At 37.3% G+C, this 22,129-nt stretch overlaps 1 protein-coding gene across 13 annotated transcripts in view; it reads left to right on the forward strand.

The window, feature by feature from the left end:
- The window catches only part of TPX2 (TPX2 microtubule nucleation factor), a 71,836-nt gene that overhangs the window by 11,858 nt on the left and 37,849 nt on the right, over positions 1-22,129 (forward strand). For 4 of the 13 annotated variants that reach the window (XM_049100602.1, XM_049100599.1, XM_049100607.1 and 1 more), the window contains exons 2-6: positions 2,594-2,704; positions 12,952-13,125; positions 14,408-14,476; positions 15,218-15,340; positions 19,697-19,823. In XM_049100602.1, coding sequence (XP_048956559.1) covers positions 13,020-13,125; positions 14,408-14,476; positions 15,218-15,340; positions 19,697-19,823 — 425 coding nt within the window. In that variant the 5' untranslated portion in view covers positions 2,594-2,704; positions 12,952-13,019. Of the gene's footprint in view, positions 1-2,063; positions 2,246-2,593; positions 2,705-4,249; positions 4,338-12,951; positions 13,126-14,407; positions 14,477-15,217; positions 15,341-19,696; positions 19,824-22,129 lie in introns of those variants that run through there. The other 9 variants (XM_049100606.1, XM_049100603.1, XM_049100605.1 and 6 more) reach the window with 5 other exon arrangements.

The following is a 22,129-nucleotide window of genomic DNA, read 5'->3' on the forward strand; positions in this document are numbered from 1 at the left end:
GATAGAAAGGTAATAGATACGGAGTGAGAACATAATTAATTGCGGGACTTGAATTCCAATTGGAGTTGTCTTTCTATTTGGGATTTAAAATTCGTCCTGTTTTATTCATATCCGTTTAGCCCTCCCCCTTTGATTATTGCCTAATTATTCTAAAATTACTGCCTAATTTTCTCTCCTAGAGCATTTATAGACTGAGGAGGAAAGGAAAAGCGTGAACCAGACTTATAATAAGGCAGGATTCTTTTGCCTCCTTTTTCTTGACGTAGGGTTTCTTTGTCTCACATACAGTTTTCTAGTAGTTAAGTACCAAGGGCTTGCCCTAATCAGCCCAGCCCTGCTTAGGACCAGACAGCGTTGAGTGCTCTGCGGATTTCGAGCTGAGGTTATCGCTTTATGTTCTCCCAGGTTCATTCAGCTTTACTTGGTCTTGACATCCTATGGCCTATCTTCATATTTGTCTCACTCATTACATGTCAGAATTTTTTTTTTTTTTTGAAGATTTTATTTATTTATTCATGAGAGACACAGAGAGAGGCAGAGACACAGGCAGAGGGAGAAGCAGGCTCCACGCAGGGAGCCCGACGCAGGACTCAATCCTGGGTCTCCAGGATCACGCCCTGGGCAGAAGGTGGTGCTAAACCACTGAGCCACCCAGGCTGCCCTACATGTCAGAATTTGAACTATTTACTGCTATAGTAAGGATACCCTTGCGTTGTGGCCTCAGTGTGTCATACCCCCTGCCAAGCCACCCCTATATCACTCTTGGTTGTTTTGGCTGTTGGGCGTGTTAGGTCAGGATTAAGTTGCCACTCTCAGGATAAAAATTATTGTGGCTCCCAAGTCACTTAACTAATTAACCGACTTTTGAGAGGATGTACTGTGTGCTCAGATTGGTTTTAGATACTATGGATATTCAGATGTACGATGTTCTCATGGGTTTTCTGGTATGCTTGAGGACAAAACACTGATTCAAATTGACAAGTGACAATCTGAACAAGACATGATAGCATTGGAGTCCCCTAGTGTTATGTATTGCAGCTGCCCTGGCAGTGTAGAGGTGAGGGAGATCAATGATCTTTAAAATAGGCAAGGATGTCTTTGTGAAGCAGATGGAACACAAACTGGCTCTTGATAAGCAGACATTGTTTAGACAAGAACTAGAACAGTCTTGGTGCACACAAATTGTCCACTTACTATCTGCTGAATTGGATAGGCAGGAAGATATCTAAATTCACTACAAAATTGCAGGTATGAAAAACGGTGTATTCAGCTAGGTTGGTAAATCTGTTTAAACTTTAAAACTTGAAATAAAATAGGGTTGTTTTGGCCAGCCTTATGCTTAAGTCTGTGTATTCCAAGCTTAATAAAGTTAACTTATCCTACATTTGCAATTAAGCTTCTTCAGGAGACAGGATTATGTGGGAAAGTCCTTCATGTTTTATTTAGGTGCCATGAGGTATTCAGAGTTCTTCTATATCCCCTATCTATTTTTTTATTCAGTCTTTCTCCCTAATTCTTTTTGAATTGCTGGGGAAGGAAGGAAGGGAGGAGAGATCTAAACACTCTTTGGCAAACTGAATTTTCTTTGCAATGAGTAAAGTTAGGAAATAGAATTGACTACTGGAAGATTTAAGAGCCCATATAATTTTGTGGATAGATCCGTATTTGAGACAGAGACCTAGATGGAGATCAATGGTTCAAGGTACTTGGTTAAAAGTATAGATGGGGCACCTGGGTGGCTCAGTGGTTGAGCATCTTACCTTTGGCTCAGGGCATGATCCCAGGGTCCTGGGATAGAGTCCCACAGAAGGCTCCCTGCATGGGGCCTGCTTCTTCTGCCTGTGTCTCTGCCTCTCTCTCTGTGTCTCTCATGAATAAACAAAATCTTAAAAAAAAAAAAAAAGTATAAAAGTATAGATAACTGGGAGGGGTTCTGGTTTTGTTTGCATAGAGAAACTTGGGGGGGATTAATGTTGAGTGAGAAAGGGGCTTTGGAAATTTTTAAAGAATACTATTTCTACTTTCTTTTTAAGATTTATTTATTTAATTATTTGATAGCATAAACAGGAGGAGTGTCAGGCAGAGGGAGAGGAAGAAGCAGGCTCCCTGCTGAGCAGAGAGCCCAATGTGGGGCTCTATCCCAGGACCTTGGGATCACGACCTCAGCTGAAGGCAAATGCTCAGATGACTGAGCCACCCCGGCGCCTCAATATTTCTACTTTTTATTTTTTTAATAAAAAAAATAGTAAGTTTTTTTTTTCCTTTCCATTCTAATGTTTGAATAGAAGTGCACAGTATCACCCCTTGGTGTCAGTGTTCCTAAACTGCAGATTTTGGAAAGATGGTTTTAAAGTGGGAGTGTATGATCTCAAAGACACCCTGAGACAGCAAATATACTAAAAAAAACTTAAGCTGAAACAACAGTTAAGAGTATTATTAAGGATAGACTTATGCTATTTAGACCTTAGCTCTCAGAAGCACTCTTTGGTTTTGAAGTGAGTATTCTTGGTGTTTTGTAGCGCTTTTGTATTCTCTGTTAACCATTTTTACTAGAGAATGTAAACCTGTTATATCACCTTTCTGTTTCTTCCAGGTTCTTGATAAAAAGTACTTGCTAGACTACAGTATTTCAGAAGAGAGGTGAAAGAGTATATTGCAACTCTGAAGCCTGTAGGAAGGTGGATTGACTGGCATTAAGCCACAGGTAAGGCTGTGTCCACAGTAAGTTATATCAAAAAGGAATAAGAGAAACATTAATATATTACCATCAAAAATGGTTAGCTTTAATGTGTCTTCAAAAGTAACATATTTTGGGAAAAAAAAAAAAAGGTAAGGGGTGCCTAGGTGACTCAGTTAAGCATCTGCCTTTGGCTCAAGTCATGATCCTAGTGTCCTGGGATTGACTCATTTGGACTCCCTGCTCAGTGAGGAGTTTGCTTCTCTCTCTCCCTTTGATCCTCCCCCTTGCTCATGTTTTCTCTCTCTCAAATAAATAAATAATAATTTTAAAAATATTTTATTTATTTAATCTATTTCTTTGACAGAGAGAAAGCACAAGTAGGTGGGGGGCAGGCAGAAGGAGAGGGAGAAGCAGGCTCCCTGCTGAGCAGAGAGCCCAATGAGGGGCTTGATCCCAGGACCCTGGGATCATGACCTGAGCTGAAGGCAGATGCTTAACCAATTGAGCCACCCAGGCACTCTGTAAATTAAATTTAAAAAAATTCCAACAATAAACTAGAAATAACATATTTTGAAGGAAATTTATTTAATACAGAAAAGCAAAAGAAAGGCTGTCACTCACTATCCTACCTCTCAGATAAACTATTGCTAACAGTTTGATAGATTTCTTTCTGATTCTTTTCTGTGTGCTGTGTTTGGTTTTAAAAAGTCATACACTGGGACGCCTGGGTGGCTCAGTGGTCTGGCGCATGACTTCGGCCCAGGGTGTAATCCTGGGGTCCCAGGATCAAGTCCCACATTGGGCTCCCTGCATGGAGCCTGCTTCCTCCTCCACCTATGTCTCTGCCTCTCTCTCTCTCTCTCTCTCTCTCTCTCTCTCTTTCTCTCTTTCTCTGTCTCTCTTTCTGTCTCTTATGAATAAATAAATAAAATCTTTTAAAAAATTAAAAAAATAAAAAGTCATACACTAAAAACTTTCATTATTTTTTTCGACTTTATAATTAGGTTATGAACAGTTTTTCATGTCATTAAGTTTTGTTACAACATAATTTTAGTGGCTATGTGGTATTCCATTATATGTTTTTTTTTTTTTTAACTTCTTTTTTTTTTCCCCAAAGATTTTATTTATTCATTTGACAAAGAGAATGAGAGAGAGTGCGTGGGCTGGCAGAAGGAGAGTGGCAAGCAGAGGGAGAGGGAGAAGTAGACGCCTTGCTGAGCCGGGAGCCCTGGGATGGTGGCCTGAGCCAAAGGCAGATGCCTAACTGACTGAGCCACCCAGGCAGTCCCTCCATTATATGGTTCTGCCATAGTATTTCATATAGTGAAATCGTTAGTTTAAAAAAAAAATGCATATTTTTAAGACTTTGGTACATAACACCAAATTGTCTCAGGAAAATTTTGCTGATTTACATACCTACTTAATAGTGTATATTCACACAGGCACAAATTTATATTTTAAAAATATGTGATACATTCACATGGTACAAATCGAAATAGTATAAAAAGGGTTATACTTAGAAATCTTTTAACCCTGCCACTGTCTACCTCACTTTTTGGCACCCCATAGGTAATCACTTTTTGAGGTTCTTGGGTATCTGTGTATCTACATCCCAAGAAGGATACCTTTTGAAGGATGTAAATCTTTACAAGACTGAGTGAGTATTCACAAGAATTGTAACCTCCTGCAGCCCCACTGTCAACCCTTACAAACTCTTTCAGCTTCTTACTCTTGAAACAGCAGAACACTTTGATATTCTACAAAGATATCCTGATATTCTACAAAGATTGTTTTAGTATTCTACAAAGATCTGTATCATTATTTGGTTTGAAGGTAAATTACATCATTGATTTTTATTCAGGTCCTATTAGTTGTACAAGAGTGGTTTAGGGTTTATAGAGTTCTATGGATTAATTAAATAAAGCAGAACTGAGTTTGTAACCCATAACTCACAAGTGTGGGAGAGAGATGATGAAAAATATATGTGCTTGAGGTTTCTGGACAGTGATGAATTACAACAAGTGTCCATGTGTCCTGTGCTGACTTCTGAATGCTTGGACAGTGAGGGATTGTCATTGGATTTTAAATTGACCCAATTTTGGAAGCTTCATGGATCTGTTTCTGTAAACAGATCCAATTTCAATGTAGAAGTTAGCAAACATAAATGTGGAAACATGAAGTCCATTAACTTCCTTCAGACTTAGTTTCTGACTTTGATTAACAGTTAAAATTGCATGCTGGATTATGTTGCCATTTATTGGCTCCTGCTAATCTCTTATGTACCAAAAAAAAAAAATGTAGGTGTTTTCTGCTTGGGTAGGATGAAAATAACTCAACTCTATTTAACTTGTGGTAGGGTAACAGGATCTCTTATCCCTTGTGAAAGTAGGAGAGGGTGTGCCTGGGGAAATGGCACTATTTGGATGGGACTGTTTAATACACTTCTAATGAGTCTTGACTTATTCTCTCTTATCCTGTTTATTATATTACCAGTTGTTTAACTCATGATTTTTCTCCCAATAGAAATAGGTATAATGCAGCTCACAAGGTGGATAGTGAAGTGCCTGAGAGCATCTGTCACACCAAAGTCTTTGTTTTGTTTAGGAGCTGCTAGTCTACTATTTCAACCTTGCTTAGAATGCACCCTTTTGCAGTTTTCCCCCACCTCCTCTGAACTTGCACCTTTTGATTTATAGATGTTGTCAAGGCTAGTTATTTTTGGTTTGAGAGTGAAGAGGGACAGGACATGATGGAGGTTAATTTCAGATGAATGTGGAAACAAGTTACATTGCTTCTTTTTCAATCTTCCTCAGTTATGTGCTTTTCCTGAATTTGTTTCCCCTTTCCATTTATCTCTTAGAAAAAATCAGTATTCATCCTTAGCTTGTAGAACTCTGCAGGATTGCCTGTATCTTGTTGTTCTTTTTTTTTCTTGTTGTTCTTTATGCATATCTTTTTTCTTTTTCTTCTTTAAATAATTTTTGATTTGAGTATAGTTGACACACAATGCTACATTAGTTTCAGTTTACAATATAGTGATTCAACATCTCTATAGGTTAAGCTGTGCTCATGGCTGTCTGTATCTTCTATGCATCACTTCCACCAGGTACCCTTCTCTGACCCTCCTGATCCCCGTCTCTGCATTTCCGTAGTGACCTTGGTTTTTCCCCTGCTGATCACCCTGTATCACAATTGTCTGTATTCTCCACTCAAATATGAGTTTCTTGAAGGAAGAGATTATATGTATCCTTTAGTCTTTGCTTTCTGGAAACAAAAATGAACTATATGATATGATGATGGCACTTAAGAGACAGTTCTAAAAGGAACCTAAGTAGTTCATAATATGAGTGAGACTTTTTTCTCACTTCTATTGTAGGATTACTGGTCTGAAAGAGCTTTTCTTCATTCAGAATGTTTCTAGTTTTTCAGGGATCTAGAGCTGTGGTAGATTCAGATAATTTTGAAATGTGAAGCTGATTCTCTTGCTTGGCAGTCTGATTTGTTTAGAGGAATGTGGTTGACGCATGTGTCTTTTTTCTTTTTTCTTTCTTTTTTTTTTTTTTCAGTGAGACCTGTTGACAGAAATTCAATCTTGATTAAGGGGTGCAGGAAGGTATCCAGTTCCCATCATGCCTGGGGCCTTCTCATTTAAACAGTTGGCCCAGGCCCTGGCCTGTTCCATTCCCAATAGGCCTGTGCTTTTTAATTTTTGAAGGTTTCATATCTTAACTTTATTTGGGAGAAACAGCACAGTAAAACTGGCATAACCCAGTTACCCAAAAGTAGTTACTTTTGGTTTTGTTCATGTACTTGTACTATCACCTTTTATTGTACAGTCAAGACTTCTCAGTGGAGAGATATGTATTTTGTTTATTCCGTTTTTGGGGATGTTGGGGAGGTGGGGATGGTCTCCTGAGTTGGTTATACTAGACCAAAGATAGCTTAAAAGAAGTTTTTTAAAAAAGAGATCATGTTAGAAAAATAGTATTTTGGTTTTAAAATTTCACCTAAATAAAGACAAGGCATATTTAGGTTTGAACCCCTTGCCTTTCGACTCCCATCAATCAAATGCACTCCTAGACCTCAGAGGACATCCCTCCTTCTGATTGCTTAAATACCCTCTTCATTGTCTCTTACTCTAGAGTATCCACTGAGAGGTTCAGATAGACTTCCTTCTGAAATAAAGCAAAAATTTTACATGCACGAGTACAAACTAAGAATAAGAGAAATTGCAGAGTACTGTTTTACTTTATGAGATGGTTCAGCTCAGAGCTTTCCCAGTGTTTTTAGAATAAGATTCTTAATTTACCAGTATTCTTTTATGAACAGCTTGTCGGGGTTGCTTAGTTTTGTGTAAAGCAGAGTTAATTTTTGTATTTGTCTGATAGATTAGTATGGTTTGGTTACCTACCTCCTCTTTGAAGTAATGTTATAGAAAACCTGTACATTATAGTGACTCTAGATTTTGGAATCTCACAGACCTGGTCTTAAAACTCAACGCTGCTACATTACTAGTTGGTAATCTTGGAGTAGCTTAATTACTCTGAGCCTGTTTATTTGTAAAATGGTGATTATGATATTGTATATTCTTGTGTTTTTTTTTTTTTTTTTTAGATTTTATTTATTTATTCAGGAGAGACACAGAGAGAGAGAGAGAGAGAGAGAGAGAGAGATGCAGAGACACAGGCAGAGGGATAAGCAGGCCCAATGCAGGGAGCCTGATGTGGGACTCGATCCGACGTCTCCAGGATCACACCTTGGGCTGCAGGCGGTGCTAAACCACTGCGCCACAGGGGGTGCCCGATATTGTGTATTCTTAATGCAGTTTAAATGAGATGATTTATGTCAAGTACCTGGTAAAGTCCTCGGCCTGTAGTAAATAGTATTTGGAAGTTATTATCTACAAATGGTTTTATCCCTTATTGACATTTCATATTGATCTACATAAATATCTATTTTTAAATAAATATGGGAGGAAATTAAAAAAATGTATAAAAACACACACAAAGGGATCCCTGGCTGGCGCAGCGATTTGGAGCCTGCCTTTGGACCGGGGCGCGATCCTGGAGACCGGGGATCGAGTCCCACGTCGGGCTCCCGGTACATGGAGTCTGCTTCTCTCTCTGCTTATGTCTCTCTCTCTCTGTGACTATCATAGATAAATAAAAATTAAAACAAAACAAAACAAAAACAAAACACACACACACACAAAGGGGTGTCTGTCTGGCTTAGTTGGTAAAGCGCATGGCTCCTGATCTCGGGGTTGTGAGTTCAAGCCACATGCCACATGTATGTGGTATAGAGATCGCCTAAAAAAAAAAAAAAAAAAAAAAGTAAATATGAGAGGTAGTGGATAAGGGCCTATGAGCTCAAATGCTGGCTCTGCTACTTCTTAGTTGTGTGGCCATGAATAAGTAGTAAATTTCTCCTTGCCTCAATTTCCTCATCTGTAAAATGAAGATAATAGGACTTAACCTCATAGGACTGTTGGAGGATTTAGTGAGTTAATACATGTAAAACACTGTGAACAGTGTCTGGCATGTCTTAAGTACTCAGTAATTAATAGCACTTTTATTTTTAGCTTTTATTTTTTTTTCAAGCTTGTATACTTTTTATTAAGTCAATACCCAGGAGCATTTCATTTTTATACAGAAACATTAAAAAAAGAATGGTAACAGTTGGATAAGTGAAGTTAGTAACCAATTTATAGACCACTTAAATAGGAAACCTTATTTCCAAAAAACAAGAGGTTTAACAATTATTGCTGGATTACCAAGAGTACTTAATAAAAATTCCAGAAAGCCCAGTGATTTGTGGACTGTAAACACCAATTTAGGGGGAAATAAGTACTAGAAGTTCTCAAAACTGAAAAGGTATGTATTTATATAATAAAGTTCATATAGTGAAAAGTCTTCCCCTGACCCAGAACTCCTAGCTCTTTTTCCAGACCCAAAATCTGTTAGCCCTTTTATGTCTCCTTTCACAATAGTCTTATGTACGTACAAAGATATATATGTATATATTACCCCTTTGCTTCTTTTTAACATGAATGAGAGTATGCTCTTTTATATTTTACTTTTCTTAATAGCTCTTGGAGCTCATTGTGTACATATCACATATGCAAAATTACCTAATATTAAAGTTACTTAATATTTTATTGTATGATTGTGCCATAATTTATTCAACCAATCTTCTCTTGGTGGAATTTTGGCTTTTAGTTTTTTGGCTTTTGTGAATGATGCTATAGTACTTTTTCATTTGGCAAGATCTATCAAAAAAAAAAAAAAAAATGCAGTTGCCCTCCAAAGAGGGTAGCTGTGTAGCTCCATAATTAAAAAAAGAGAGAAAGAGTGTGACGGGTTAAATTTGAAAGCTTTCCAGGTGGTTTTCAGTAGCATGCTTTGGTGGAAATCATGATTTTTAGGAAGCTTAAGTGGGGTTGTTGCATTTATTACATTCCTGCCTCTTCCCTCCCCCAACTTTAGTAGTCTTCATTACATTCCTGCCTGGGAAGTGTTCCCAGTGACCTGGGTTAGGCATTAAGATCATGGGAATCCAAGATTTTCCCATGTCTTCCAGCATGTTTGTTCACAAGAACAGGAAAACTTCTTCCTTGCAGCAGGGGAATTTTAACCACTGTCAGTCACTGGGAAATCTTTCAGTAAGGGCCTTTTGAATACGAATGTGGTCAAGGAGAAGAGAGATACCAGTAGGTCAAAAGGCAGTGATAATATCTTATAGTAGTGGGATCCCTGGGTGGCTTGGTGGTTTAGCACCTGCCTTCAGCTCAGGGCGTGATCCTGGAGTCCCGGGATTGAGTCCCACATCGGGCTCCTTGCATGGAGCCTGCTTCTCCCTCTGCCTGTGTCTCTGCCTCTCTCTCTCTGTGTCTCTTATGAATAAATAAATAAAATCTTAAAAAAAAATCTTACAGTAGTGTATTTTATAGCACTTGAAATGCTTTCTCATTTGTTTATGGGAAATAGGTAGGCAGAAAGGTAGAGTGACTTACTTACTTAAGAGTTGTTGTCATATATGTCTAGTAAGTACCAGAGATAGGTCTAGAATCCTGGACTTCTATGTTAGTTGGGATTGTTTGGGGCTATAAGTGACAGAAAATGTGTCTATAGTGACTTATACAAAAAGAGTATTATCGTTTGGAGGTAGGTGGTTAATGATCCTTGATCAATGTTCAGTAGCTCAGCATCGTTGAGGCCAACGTTATTTTCTTGGCCATCCACTTATGTGCATGATAGCTGCTATATTCTAGACATTGCATTTGCTTTTAAGGCAAGAAGAAGGGTCAAAGGAGAGGGCAGGAACAGGGTTGTGGTTGTATTAGGAAAGTAAGTTTTCCTGTGAATCCCTCAGCAGATTCTTAACTTTGTTCTCATTGGCCAGAACTGTCCATGGCTACTCCCAAGTCTGGAAGGTGGTGATCAAGGTGATGACTTTCATTATAAGAGTAGGTGATTAATACTCTTGCTCTCCACTGAGCAGGGAGCCCAACGCAGGGCTTGATCCCAGGACACTGAAGATCTGACCTGAGCTGAAGGAGACACTTAACCAACTGAGCCATCCAGGCGCCTCTCCAGCAATTCCATTTTTAAGAATTTATCTTAAGGATAGAATTATGGATGTGTACAGAAATTGAACTACAAGGATATTCTTCTAGTGGTATCTTTAAAGTGAAAATATTGGGAAATGCCTAAAAATAGGGGATAAATTATGGTACAGCCATCAATTGTTGAACTATCTATATGTATTGACATGGAAAATGCTCACAATATGTGAAGCAGATTCATAGATATGTCTGTATATACAGAAAAAGAATGAGAAACAGACAGACTGGAATACTGTGGCATTGAAGATTATTATTTTTGTAAGAGTTTTTTTGGTGATCTAATTTCTTTAATGAGAATGTATTTTTATAATAAAATAATGCTTAAAGAAAGATACTTAATTTAATAAATGTGTATGCAAGTGATTACTGGTATCTACTTCTGTTCCAAGATACAGAATACTTTAAGTACATGTTGTTCTCTGGATGAAGACAAGTGGCTCATTGGGTTTCATAGGGGAATTATTTGCCAGTCAGTGTGTCCTTCAGGCTGTTTTTCAGACTACCAGATATTTTCTTAACCATAGAGACCTATAGTGGGGGCTGACTTTAAACCTACACAGGTTTTCTTTCTTTTTTTTTTTTTCCTACACAGGTTTCTACAGGACAGTGAGAACTTTGTACAGGAGAGTAGGGATGAACCCATATGTTTGACTTGTTCCTTTGACATGTACCTTTTATGTTTTTTTTTTGTTTTTTGTGGGTTTTTTTGAGATTTTATTTTTAGCAGTCTCTCCAACCTACTTGGGCTTGAACCTACAAGAGTTACGTGCTCTACCTACTTAGCCAGCCAGGCACCTTCTTTTATATATTTCTTAAGGTCTTTCTCTTCATGCCCAGGAATAGTATTTTTATGAAAATATTTCTAAAGAAAGAAAATCTGTAGTTGGCAAAATGTACCAAGTTCTTACTATATATAAGATACTGTTCTAAGGACCTTGATGGATGAGGTATACACAAGTGAGTAAAATCAGTCCTTGGTTTCAGGAACTTGACAGCCTGCTAGAAGAGGCATTTGCATAGTTAACTAATATAAAATTGGATGATAACTATGGCTTTGGAGAGGCAACAATTAGTATGATAGGTGGAAATTGGGAAACTTTGTAGAGAATTGGCTTAGACTTTGAATGATGAGTAAGATTTTTGTTAGTAGGTATAAAACTTAATGGTTTGTTTCAGAAATTAGGTTATTCAGAGCAGAGAGAGTGTAAATTGGATGGGAGAGGCTAGAAATGAGAAAAAGGTAGACTGAGGGAAAATAAAAGAATGACTGTAAAACACTTGATATGGTGCCTACCTGACATGTTGTAGGTACTCACCAAACTTTGCCTCTTTTTAATTCCAATATATTTATCTCAAGGAGTGTCTTCAAGTTACTAAAAAAGAAAAGTTGACTTTGGGGCTCCTGGCTGGCTCAGTTGATAAAGCATATAACTTTTAAAGAAAATTTTAAATTCAATTAAGTAACATGTAATGTATTATTAGTTTCAGAGGTTGAGATTAGTGATTCATCAGTCTTAAAAAACCCACTGTTCATTACATCACATGCCCTCCTTAATGTCCATCAGCCAGTTACCCTATCCCCCCTTGCTTCTCCAGCAACCCTCAGTTTGTTTCCTATGATTGAATCTCTTATGGTTTGTCTCCCTCTCTGATTTCATCTTGTTTTATTTTTTTCCTATGATTCTCTTTTGTTTCTTAAATTCCATATATGAGTGAGATCATATAATTGTCAACAATATGAAGTGGAGCATTTTTTCATGTATCTGTTGGCTGTTTCTATGTCTTCTTTGATGAAATGTCTGTTCATGTCTTCTGCCCATTTCTGGATTGGATTATTTGTAGTTTGGGTGTTTAGTTTGATAAGTTCTTTAAAGATTTGGATACTAGCCCTTTATCGAATAAGACATTTGCAAATATCTTCTCCCATTCTGTTGGTTGTCTTTTGGTTTCGTCAACTGTTTCTTTTGCTGTGCAAAAGCTTTTTATCTTGATGAGGTCCCAGTAGTTCATTTTTACCTTCATTTCCCTTGCCTTTGGAGATGTATCTGTATCTAGCAAGAAGTTGCTGTAGCTGAAGTCACAGAGGTTGCTGCCTGTGTTCTCTTCTAGGATTTTGATGGATTCCTGTCTCACATTAGGTCTTTCATCCATTTTGAGTCTATTTTTGTGTATGGTGTAAGGTAATGGTCCAGTTTCATTCTTCTGCATGTGACAGCCCAATTTTCCCAACACCATTTGTTGAAGAGACTATCTTTTTTCCATTGGATGTTCTTTCCTGCTTTGTTGAAGATTAGTTGACCATAAAGTTGAGGGTCCATTTCAGGAGGTTCCCTATTCTGTTCCATTGATTTATGTGTTTTTGTGCCAGAACCATACTGTTTTTGATGATTATAGCTTTGGTAATAGAGCCTGAAGCATACGACTTTTGATCTTGGAATTGAGTTCAAGCCTCACATTGGGTGTAGACATTGCTTAAAAATTGAAAAAAAAAATCTTTAAAAAAGAAAAATTAACTTTTAGTTTGTTTTGAAAAGTAAGATGTGTTGTCCGGGTCATTTTTAGAATGTAAATGTGGTAGTAAAAGCAAAGTAATTGCTGAGGAATCAGTATATTAGATTAATGTGCAACCAATTTCTTTCATTAAAAGGTGATCTTTTGAAAAACGTGACACAAAAACTGGGAAAAAACTGCTCTTCTGTACCAAGGCAGGGGACAATGTCACAAGTTAAAACTTCCTATTCCTATGATGCTCCCACGGACTTTATCAATTTTACCTCTTTGGATGATGAGGAAGATGCCCAAAACATAGATTCTTGGTTTGGTAAGTGTTTGCTTTCTCTGGCCATTTTAAGGGTTAATGGCTTCCTTTGTTCTGAGTACCTTTCAAAAAATAGAAGGTAATGCAAGAAAATAACTAAAATATAATGCTTTTTTACACTAAGATACTTTATCATCCATGATATGATAGAAATAATTGAAATGCCCAATGTTTTAAAGATGGACTATCCAGTACAAATCAATGTTATTTTTGTAGTTAAGAATGATAAGTACTCAATCTGTTGGGATATATGGGAAAATCCAGATGAAGCAAAGTTAAATGAAACTTTAGGACTCAAAAACATGTCTGTAGTGATGGCAGCCACATAAAAACTTGCTCTACTGTCCTTGGGCACAGAATATAATATTACAGCTAGGATATTGACATTGATGTAATCCACCTATCTTACTCAGATTTCCACAATTTCACTTGTACTCATTTATGTAGTAAGTTCTATGTAGGTCATCTGCGTAGGTTTGTGTATCTACTTCCACTGTCAAGATATTGAACAGTTCTAACATCACAAGGATTCTTGTATTGCTTTTTTATAACTACAGTTATCTGCCTCTTACTTCCCTTCATCAATTCATAGTTAGCTAGAGGGATTATGCTACTCAGAACCCAGTCCCCAGAGATAGGATTGCCTGATGTTGGGTCATAACATATAATTTGACACAAACTCTGATACCAGGCCAACAATAAATAAGGATGTGGTTATGTTTTCATATTACTTTGTAATAATATGGTGAGACCACTGATATGTCAGGCTAATAGTTGCTAGGGTCTCTTCATTTTATTCTTTCTCATGTCCTTATCCTCTATATTAAAAAAAAATCAGTATGTGATGGAAGAAAAAAATGAATCGATTGCAGCGGCACTTATTGCTTATAAGGTAGTGTTCAAATGTGATGGTACATGCCATTTTCTTGCAAAAGGCCTTTTATGGTATGTAGTGGAGATCCTGAGAGGAAGGATCTGTTGGAAGTGGTGTTGAGGAAGGGTGGAGAAGAGGGCCAACTGTCCTGTGTCTTTGCTTTACTGAAATCCTGAGGAAAAGTGTGGGTTGTCTATTTCTAAGTTTCTTTAAAAACAAAATAGGAAAAAAAAAAAAATAGGAAATACTATTATATCATAATATAATATCTGTGCATATCATGCAATATTATCATAATACAATGATACTATTAAATATAGTGTGGAAGAAAATAATTAGTCCCATTCTTCTTTCAAAACCATCTTAGTTATATTATTTTCTATTCTCTTCCAAATACATCTTTTTACACAGTTGCAGTCAGAATATGCATGCAGAGTGTTATTGCTGGGGCTCACCATGTTCCTGAAACTTCTATCTTTGGTATGCTGTTGGCAGAAGCTAACATTTAGGCATAGCAGAACCTAAGATAAAATTCCTTGAGAGAGCCTAGCTGTGTTCCATTGTTACACACCCACTTCCTGCCACTCCGTTGAAGAACCTCAACTCAAATAGACCATAAGATGTCCCTTGTAAGCCCTGCAAATCTTTTTTTTTTTTTTTTAAAGATTTTATCTATCCATTCATGATAGTCACACAGAGAGAGAGAGAGAGGCAGAGACACAGGCAGAGGGAGAAGCAGGCTCCATGCAGGGAGCCTGACGTGGGATTCGATCCCGGGTCTCCAGGATCGCACCCTGGGCCAAAGGCAGGCGCTAAACCGCTGCGCCACCCAGGGATCCCCAAGCCCTGAAAATCTTAATAGCTACAGTTTTCTTTAAGAGGAACATGATGTTTTAGGCCAGTTCATGTTTGTATGGTCCAAATGTGTATCAAGCCAAGATAAGTAGCTATTCACAATGCAGAGTCTGCACTTCTCCTTTACTATGATACATTGTTTAGTGTTGCCAGTGTTTTGGTGATAGTTTTGATAGTTTTTACAGTCTATCTCTGACTTATAATGTGTACTCATTTCCTTTTGATCACTAGACCTTTGTTTGTAATTGCCAAATGATTTAGAAGTATACAAGTAGGGGGGTTTAGGGCCTAATTTAAGTGCATGGCACTGATTTATTTTGCTTCCATGCTGATTGTTTAAATGATGATGCTTTTACCTTTTCACAGAAGAGAAGGCCAATTTGGAGAATAAGTTTTCTGGGAAGAATGGCATAGCAGGGCTTTTTCAGGACAAAACTCCTCTGAGGAAGCCTAATCCTCAGCAAGCTATTGTCACACCTTTGAGACCAGGTAAGAAAAATCATCTTAGAGAAAAGCTCCTTGGGGACACCTGGATGGCTCAGCGGTTGAGCATCTGCCTTTGGCTTAAGGTGTTATCCCAGGGTCCTCGGATCAAGTCCCACATCGGGTTCCTTGTGGGAAGCCTGCTTCTCTCCTCTGCCTGTCTCTGCCTCTCTCTCTCTGTCTCTCATGAATAAATAAATAAAATCCTTAAAAAAAATAGAAGAAGAAAAAAACTCCTTGGTGGAATGGTGGAACAGTGTATTAAGAGCCTGAGGGATCGGGGAAATTACCTAAATTCTGTATCCTTTGGTTTATTATTGGTGAAGTAAGCTAATTTATTTCATGGTGAATGTAACACTAATAATGCACTACACTTTTTTTAAAAAAAAATCTCTTGGAACTTAAGCTAACATAGACTTTTATTGCCAGAGGTGTAACTGTTTTCTTTTTATGACAAGATTTAACCAAACCTGAGTCTGACTAGGAACAAAAGAGCAGGAGAGAAGAATGTATTCCTTGCCACTGTACAACAATTCTTTGAGTCATGTATTTGATTTTAAAAGATAATTGACATTTATACTGGTGGTTACTAATCTGCGGAATATTGTCTATTTCATCAGAACAAAAGCATTTTTAAAGAGATCATACATCCTTAAAAGTGATTTTTTGAAATAATAGCTATATTTAGATATAATTCACCTGTACAAATCACCTAAAGTGTACATTTCAGTGTTTTTTTTTTTTTATAGTATGTTGATAGAGTAGTTGTCCAATCATCACCACAATCAATTTAGAATATTTGAAAATTACTCTTAACAGGTAAATCTGAAACTGGCTTCAATTAGACCATCAACTAGAGGAGCCATACCAGGAAATAGCTGTATTTTTAGTGAACTTTTCTAATTTACAAAGTCTAAGCTGCTAGGATGACTTTCAAATAATTAATTCATGAGCACAGATGACATCTGTTGAATTTGGGATCAGGACAAGGACCCTGAACTTTTGCATCCATTATCTTTCTTACAGAAGGGATTAGAACTGTATGGCATGCTTGGAACACGTGTGGCCTGAGTGCTCTCTCAGGTGAATTTCATTACTTCATTAGGTGTGGCAGATTTTCTGCTCTTGTGCTTTTCTTGAATTGAAAGAATATTAGGTAATATTACCTAATTTATCTGGACTACTTTCCGTTTAAGACTGTTTTGTCAACAGTGTGCCCCAAAGCAAGAGACTTCTGCTGGGTCTGTTATGTGCCAAGACCATGTACCTTGCTTACATTCATGCGCCTTAAGCCCGATAGTCTGTGTTCTTTCATATTACATGTTCTCACCTGTCTATTAGTGCTGTTCCCTCTGCATTTTTAAAATTTTTTAATTTTTATTTTTTTTCCCCTCTGCATTTTAATATAACTGAAAAGTTTCTGCTCATCATCCAAGGTCCAGCTCAAATATCCTTTTTTTCTCTGATTCCCCTGATTTGTGTTCTCAAAGTTCTTTTCATACTTCTATTTTAATTTTAATTTCCTATTGTGTTGCTAATACAAAGACATAAAATTAATTATTATATACTGATCTTTTATCCTGCTATCTTCTAAACTCACTTATTAGTTTTAGTAGGCTTTTTTTATAGATTCTTTAAGATTTCTATTATTTTTTAAGATTTTATTTATTTGAGAGAGAGAGAGAGAGAACACAAACTGGAGAGGAGTGGGAGAGGAAGAAGCAGACTCCTGGTTGAGCAGGAAGCCGGGGGGTGGGTGGAGGGGGCCTCGATACCAGGACCCTGGGATCATGACCTGAGCCAAAGGCAGATGCTTAACCAACTGAGCTATCCAGGTGCCCCTAGATTCCATCAGATTTCCTTTTTTTTTTATAGGTAAAATTTTTTTTTTTAAGATTTTATTTATTTATTCATAGACACAGAGAGAGAGAGAGAGAGAGAGGCAGAGACACAGGCAGAGGGAGAACCAGGCTCCATGCAGGGAGCCTGATGTGGGACTCAATCCCGGGTCTCCAGGATCACACCCCAGGCTGTAGGCGGCGCCAAACCGCTGTGCCACCGGGGCTGCACTCCATCAGATTTCTAAATAGATGATCATGTCATCTGTAAATACGCCTTTTATTTCTTTTTCTTGCATATTGTACTGGCTAGAACTTTTAGTAGGATATTGGATAGGAGTGGAAAGGGTAGACATACCGATTGTTGCATTTAGGCTTTCACCATTAAGTATGATATGATGGGTTAGTTGGGGTGCCTGGGTGACTTAGTCAGTTGAGCATCTGACTCTTGATTTTGGCTCAGGTTATAATCTCAGGGTGTTGGGATTTAGCCTTGCATCAGGCTCTGCACTCAGCTCATCTGACATTTTCTTTGTAGAAAGAATCTTTGTAGAAAAGTTTTTTAACTACAAATTCAGTTTCTTTAACAGATACAGGTTATCTCTTCTTGAATGAGGGTTGGTAGTTTGTATTTCTACTAGTTCAAAGTTATCTAAATGTTATTTAAAAATGTGTTATTTAATTTCCAAATATATAGTGGGAGCAGTTCTCGAAATAGTCTCTATTATTGATTTCTTGAGGGATTTAATTCCATTGCAGTTAAAGAACATTACTTTTGAATGTGTGACTTGAATCCTTTTGAATGTATTGTTTCATGGCCCAGAATGTGGTCTGTCTTGGTAGATGTTCTGTGTGTACTTAAAAGGGAATGTGTATTCTGCTGTCATTTTGGGTGGAGAATTACATAATGTCATTGGGTCAAGTTGGTTGATAGTGTTGCTCAAGTCTTCTATTTCCTTACTGATCTTCTATCTAAGTGTACTATCCATTATTGAAAATGGAGATACTGAAATCTTCAATTATATTGTTGGATTGTCTACTTCTCCCTTTAATTTTTTCAGTTTTTCCTTCATGTATCTGGGGCTTTGTATATATATAACATATATGTAATATATGCATGCATACATATATGTATATATGCATACATGTTTGTAATTGTTATGTCCTCTTGATGAGTTGACTGCAACATATTTTTGTTGATAAAGTTTTATTGGAATACAGCCATACACATTTGCTTATGTTATTTATGACTATTATATTCTTACTGATTATTCTGTCAATTTATTCCATAAACTAGAGAGACAGATTGAAATTTCAGGCTACACTTATGGTTTTATCTATTTCTTGTACTTTTTGCTTTGTGTATTTTGAAGTTCTGTTATTAGGTACCTAAATATTTAGGTTGTTATGGCATTTTGAGGGATTGACCATTTTATCATTTTGAAATGATCATTTTATCTCTGGTAATATTCTTTGCTCTGAAATCTGCATTGTCTGATGTTAATATATCCATTCCAGCTTTCTTTTGATTAGTTTTAGCATGGTGTGTCTTTATATTTTACGTGCATTTGTTTTATAGACAGTATATAGTATACTTTTTTAAGATTTTATTTTTAAGTAATTTCTACACCCAACATGGGACTCAGACTTACAACCCTGAGATCAAGAGTCATAATGCTCTACTGACTGAGCCAGCCAGGCACCCCTGTTAAATTTTTATATTAAATTTTAAAAAATTTTATCATCTGCTTTTAAATGGGGTAAGTGCCTCTATTGTAGCCTTGACATAATACACTATCGTTTTTTTGTTTCTTTTTCTCCCCTCCAGAAAAAAGCTGCTTTAGGGAATGAGCCAAATGATTGTTCTTTGGAATAAACAATGCATGAAATGTGTTTTCATAGCCTGATTTTTCTTTCTTGTTACTTGATTGGAGTTTTTTTCTTTCATCAAGGCTCAGTTCATAAGCTATTTCAACAAATGCTGTTTCTTCCATGAAGCCTTTACTTGGTTGTTCTTTTTTTTTTTTTTTCTGTTTCCTTATTCTAATAGTGCTTTTTTCCCTTCTGTTCCACGATGGCCATGCTAACATCAGCAGAACTTATGATAAAATATCTCCTTCCCCTTCCCACCTGTATAATCCCTTTTTTCAAATGCTACATCTTTTAACTCTTACTGTTTTTAATTTCTGGAGGGGAGAAAAACTGGTGGTTATACCCATAATGCCTGATAATATAATTATATCAGCATTAAAAGTCAGAGATCCTTTTCTCTGTGGTGACAACTTAGGCTGGCAGATAGACCTTAGATCCTACATTTCAGCTTCTACCAAAGTAGATTTTATAAATTGGTCTTCTGTATAAGATGTCACTGGACTAATGATTCCACTGTCTAGAAGGGATATATATACATGTGCATGCAGTTTTCAGTCTAGTGTTAAGTCTTATTTATAGGTATATATATGTTTCTCATCTCCAACTTATTTCCTTGGGATTTGAGTGCTAACTAGTTTTTGCTCTCCCACAGTCGAAAACACTTACTACAAAGAGGCAGAAAAAGAAAATCTGGTGGAACAGTCCATTCCATCAAATATTTGTTCTTCCCTGGAAGTCAAGGGAACCACCTCAAAAAATACTCCAGTGCAGCCTCAGAGGTAAGACTGTTTCAAGGCTCAAAGTGGTGATTATATTAATGATGTTCAAAGAATAATTGTTAGACTATGTGTCCTATACTATATTAGACTCTTATATTACCTCATTAAATCTTCATAACATTTATGAATTGTAGATAGTATGGGTTGCAACTTACTGGTGTGACTATATGATAGATATGACAGATATTTTTTCCTGTTTATAGGTAATAATTAATTTCATAAGGGCAAGCATTGTAAATTCTTACCATGCTTAACAGTGTCTGGGAGGAGCAGAAGCTGAATAAATACTTGAATGAATGGATGGATGGGTGGATGGGTTAAGAAGCAAGTCTTGGCACTGGTGGTCTTAAAACATGTCTTTGTTGCATTTGCATCAGTATCTTTTTTTTTTTTTTTTTTTTTTTTTAAGAGAGAGAGAAGGGGGTCGGGCCGAGAGAGAACCTGGCTCCACACCGCATGGAGACCCATGCAGAGCTCAGTCTCACAACTCTGAGATCATGACTTGAGCCAAAGTCAAGAGTTGAATGCCCAACCAACTGAGCCATGTAGATGCCCCTATTGCTTTATACTTTGATGTTACCTAGAATATCCTCAAAGAAGAGGCATGGCAAGTGATATTATTTATATCCAGATAATAACATATTTTGTTGCTCAAAAGTGATGAAATTAACCTTTGTAAAGCCTCATGCTGGCATAGGGTATTGCCTTTTGAGGATAGTATCATACAAGCTTATCCTAATCTTTTTTGGTAAAGAAGCCCATTTTATTGTTTTCTTAAATTTATTTTATTATTATTATTATTATTTTTAAAGATTCATTTTAGTTGAGAGAGAGAGTGAGCGTGTGAGTGGGGGAAGAGGAGAGAATCTCAAGCAGATTCTGTGCTGAGTGCGGAGCCAGACACCAGGCTTGATCTCAGAATCATGAGATCATGACCTGAGCCCAAATCAAGTGTTGGACACTTAACCAAATGAACTACCCAGGTATCCCAAGTCAATAAGCCCATTTTAATCAAAGAATTCTATAAAATCTCAACCAACCATATAGTACACGAGTCTTAAGAGATTGCTACTGGTTGATTCTGTGGTTTCTGTTCCATGTTTGTTTGTTTGTTTATTTATTTTAAAGATTTTATTTATTTATTCATGAGAGACACAGAGAGAGAGAGACAGGCAGAGACATAGGCAGAGGGAGAAGCAGACTCCATGCAGGGAGCCTAACATGGGACTCGATCCCGGGTCTCCAGGATCACGCCCTGGGCTGAAGGTGATGCTAAACTGCTGAGCCACTGGGGCTACCCGTGTTCCGTGTTTAGATTGTGAAGCCTACAGAAAAGGGACCTAGTGTCCTATAGATTTCTTCAGAATTTGGGATAATGTTAATGTCTTCATTTCTCCATTTTATATATAATTACCTTTCATCCTGACTGAATTCTTTTTTTTTTTTTTTGGACTGAATTCTGAATGGATTTTGGAAGTGATGGTTTAACAGGAATTCAGCTGCCCTCAGAGTTAGACAATCTGGATGGTTTATTGCTTTGTTTCATTTTTACAGCAGGTACTTCTACCACTCAAAATCTCAGCTTATTGAGAATAACCATATCCCTCAGGCTTCTTGTCATAAAGGGCCAAATGGGATGGTATGTGACAGTACAGTAAATGATAATGCATTGTGAAAATGCATAATAAGAGGTAAAACATTAGTGCCATTAATTTCAGATCTCTGAGTTATCTGAGTCCAGAGTTGCCTGATCTGGAAAGGAATGGCAGATGGTGGGCAGCCCGGGTGGCTCAGTGGTTTAGTGCTGCCTTTGGCCCAGGGCGTGATCCCAGAAACCCAGGGTTGAGTCCCATGTCAGGCTCCCTGCATGAAGCCTGCTTCTCCCTCTCCCTGTGTCTCTGCCTCTCTCTCTCTCTCTCTCTCTCTCTGTGTTTCTCACGAATAAATAAATAAAATCTTTAAAAAAAAAAAAAAAAGATGGCAGATGGGTTAGGAAGGTGTAGATAGTCATACAAATTCCTTCCTCCTATTTTATTTTCACATGGTTTCACTGGGTAGGCTGAAAGATGGCCAAAACTTCTTTGACACAAAATAGTTAAGAGTCAGTAAGGCCTTAGTTTGTAATAATAATTTTTCCATGGAGGTGTTGCTTTATCACAAACATATGTTTTAATTTTTGATATCTTATCCCTTAGCCATTTTTCCCTAAAGACACCCAGCTATTCTTCTCTTGACTTTATAACATCACTGTATGTTGAATTTAAGTAATGGCCCAAAATAGTCCTGTATTCATATGCGTTGTCTTC

This window comes from Canis lupus, chromosome 24 (assembly GCF_003254725.2).
Source record: "Canis lupus dingo isolate Sandy chromosome 24, ASM325472v2, whole genome shotgun sequence".
Classification (NCBI taxonomy): domain Eukaryota; kingdom Metazoa; phylum Chordata; class Mammalia; order Carnivora; family Canidae; genus Canis; species Canis lupus.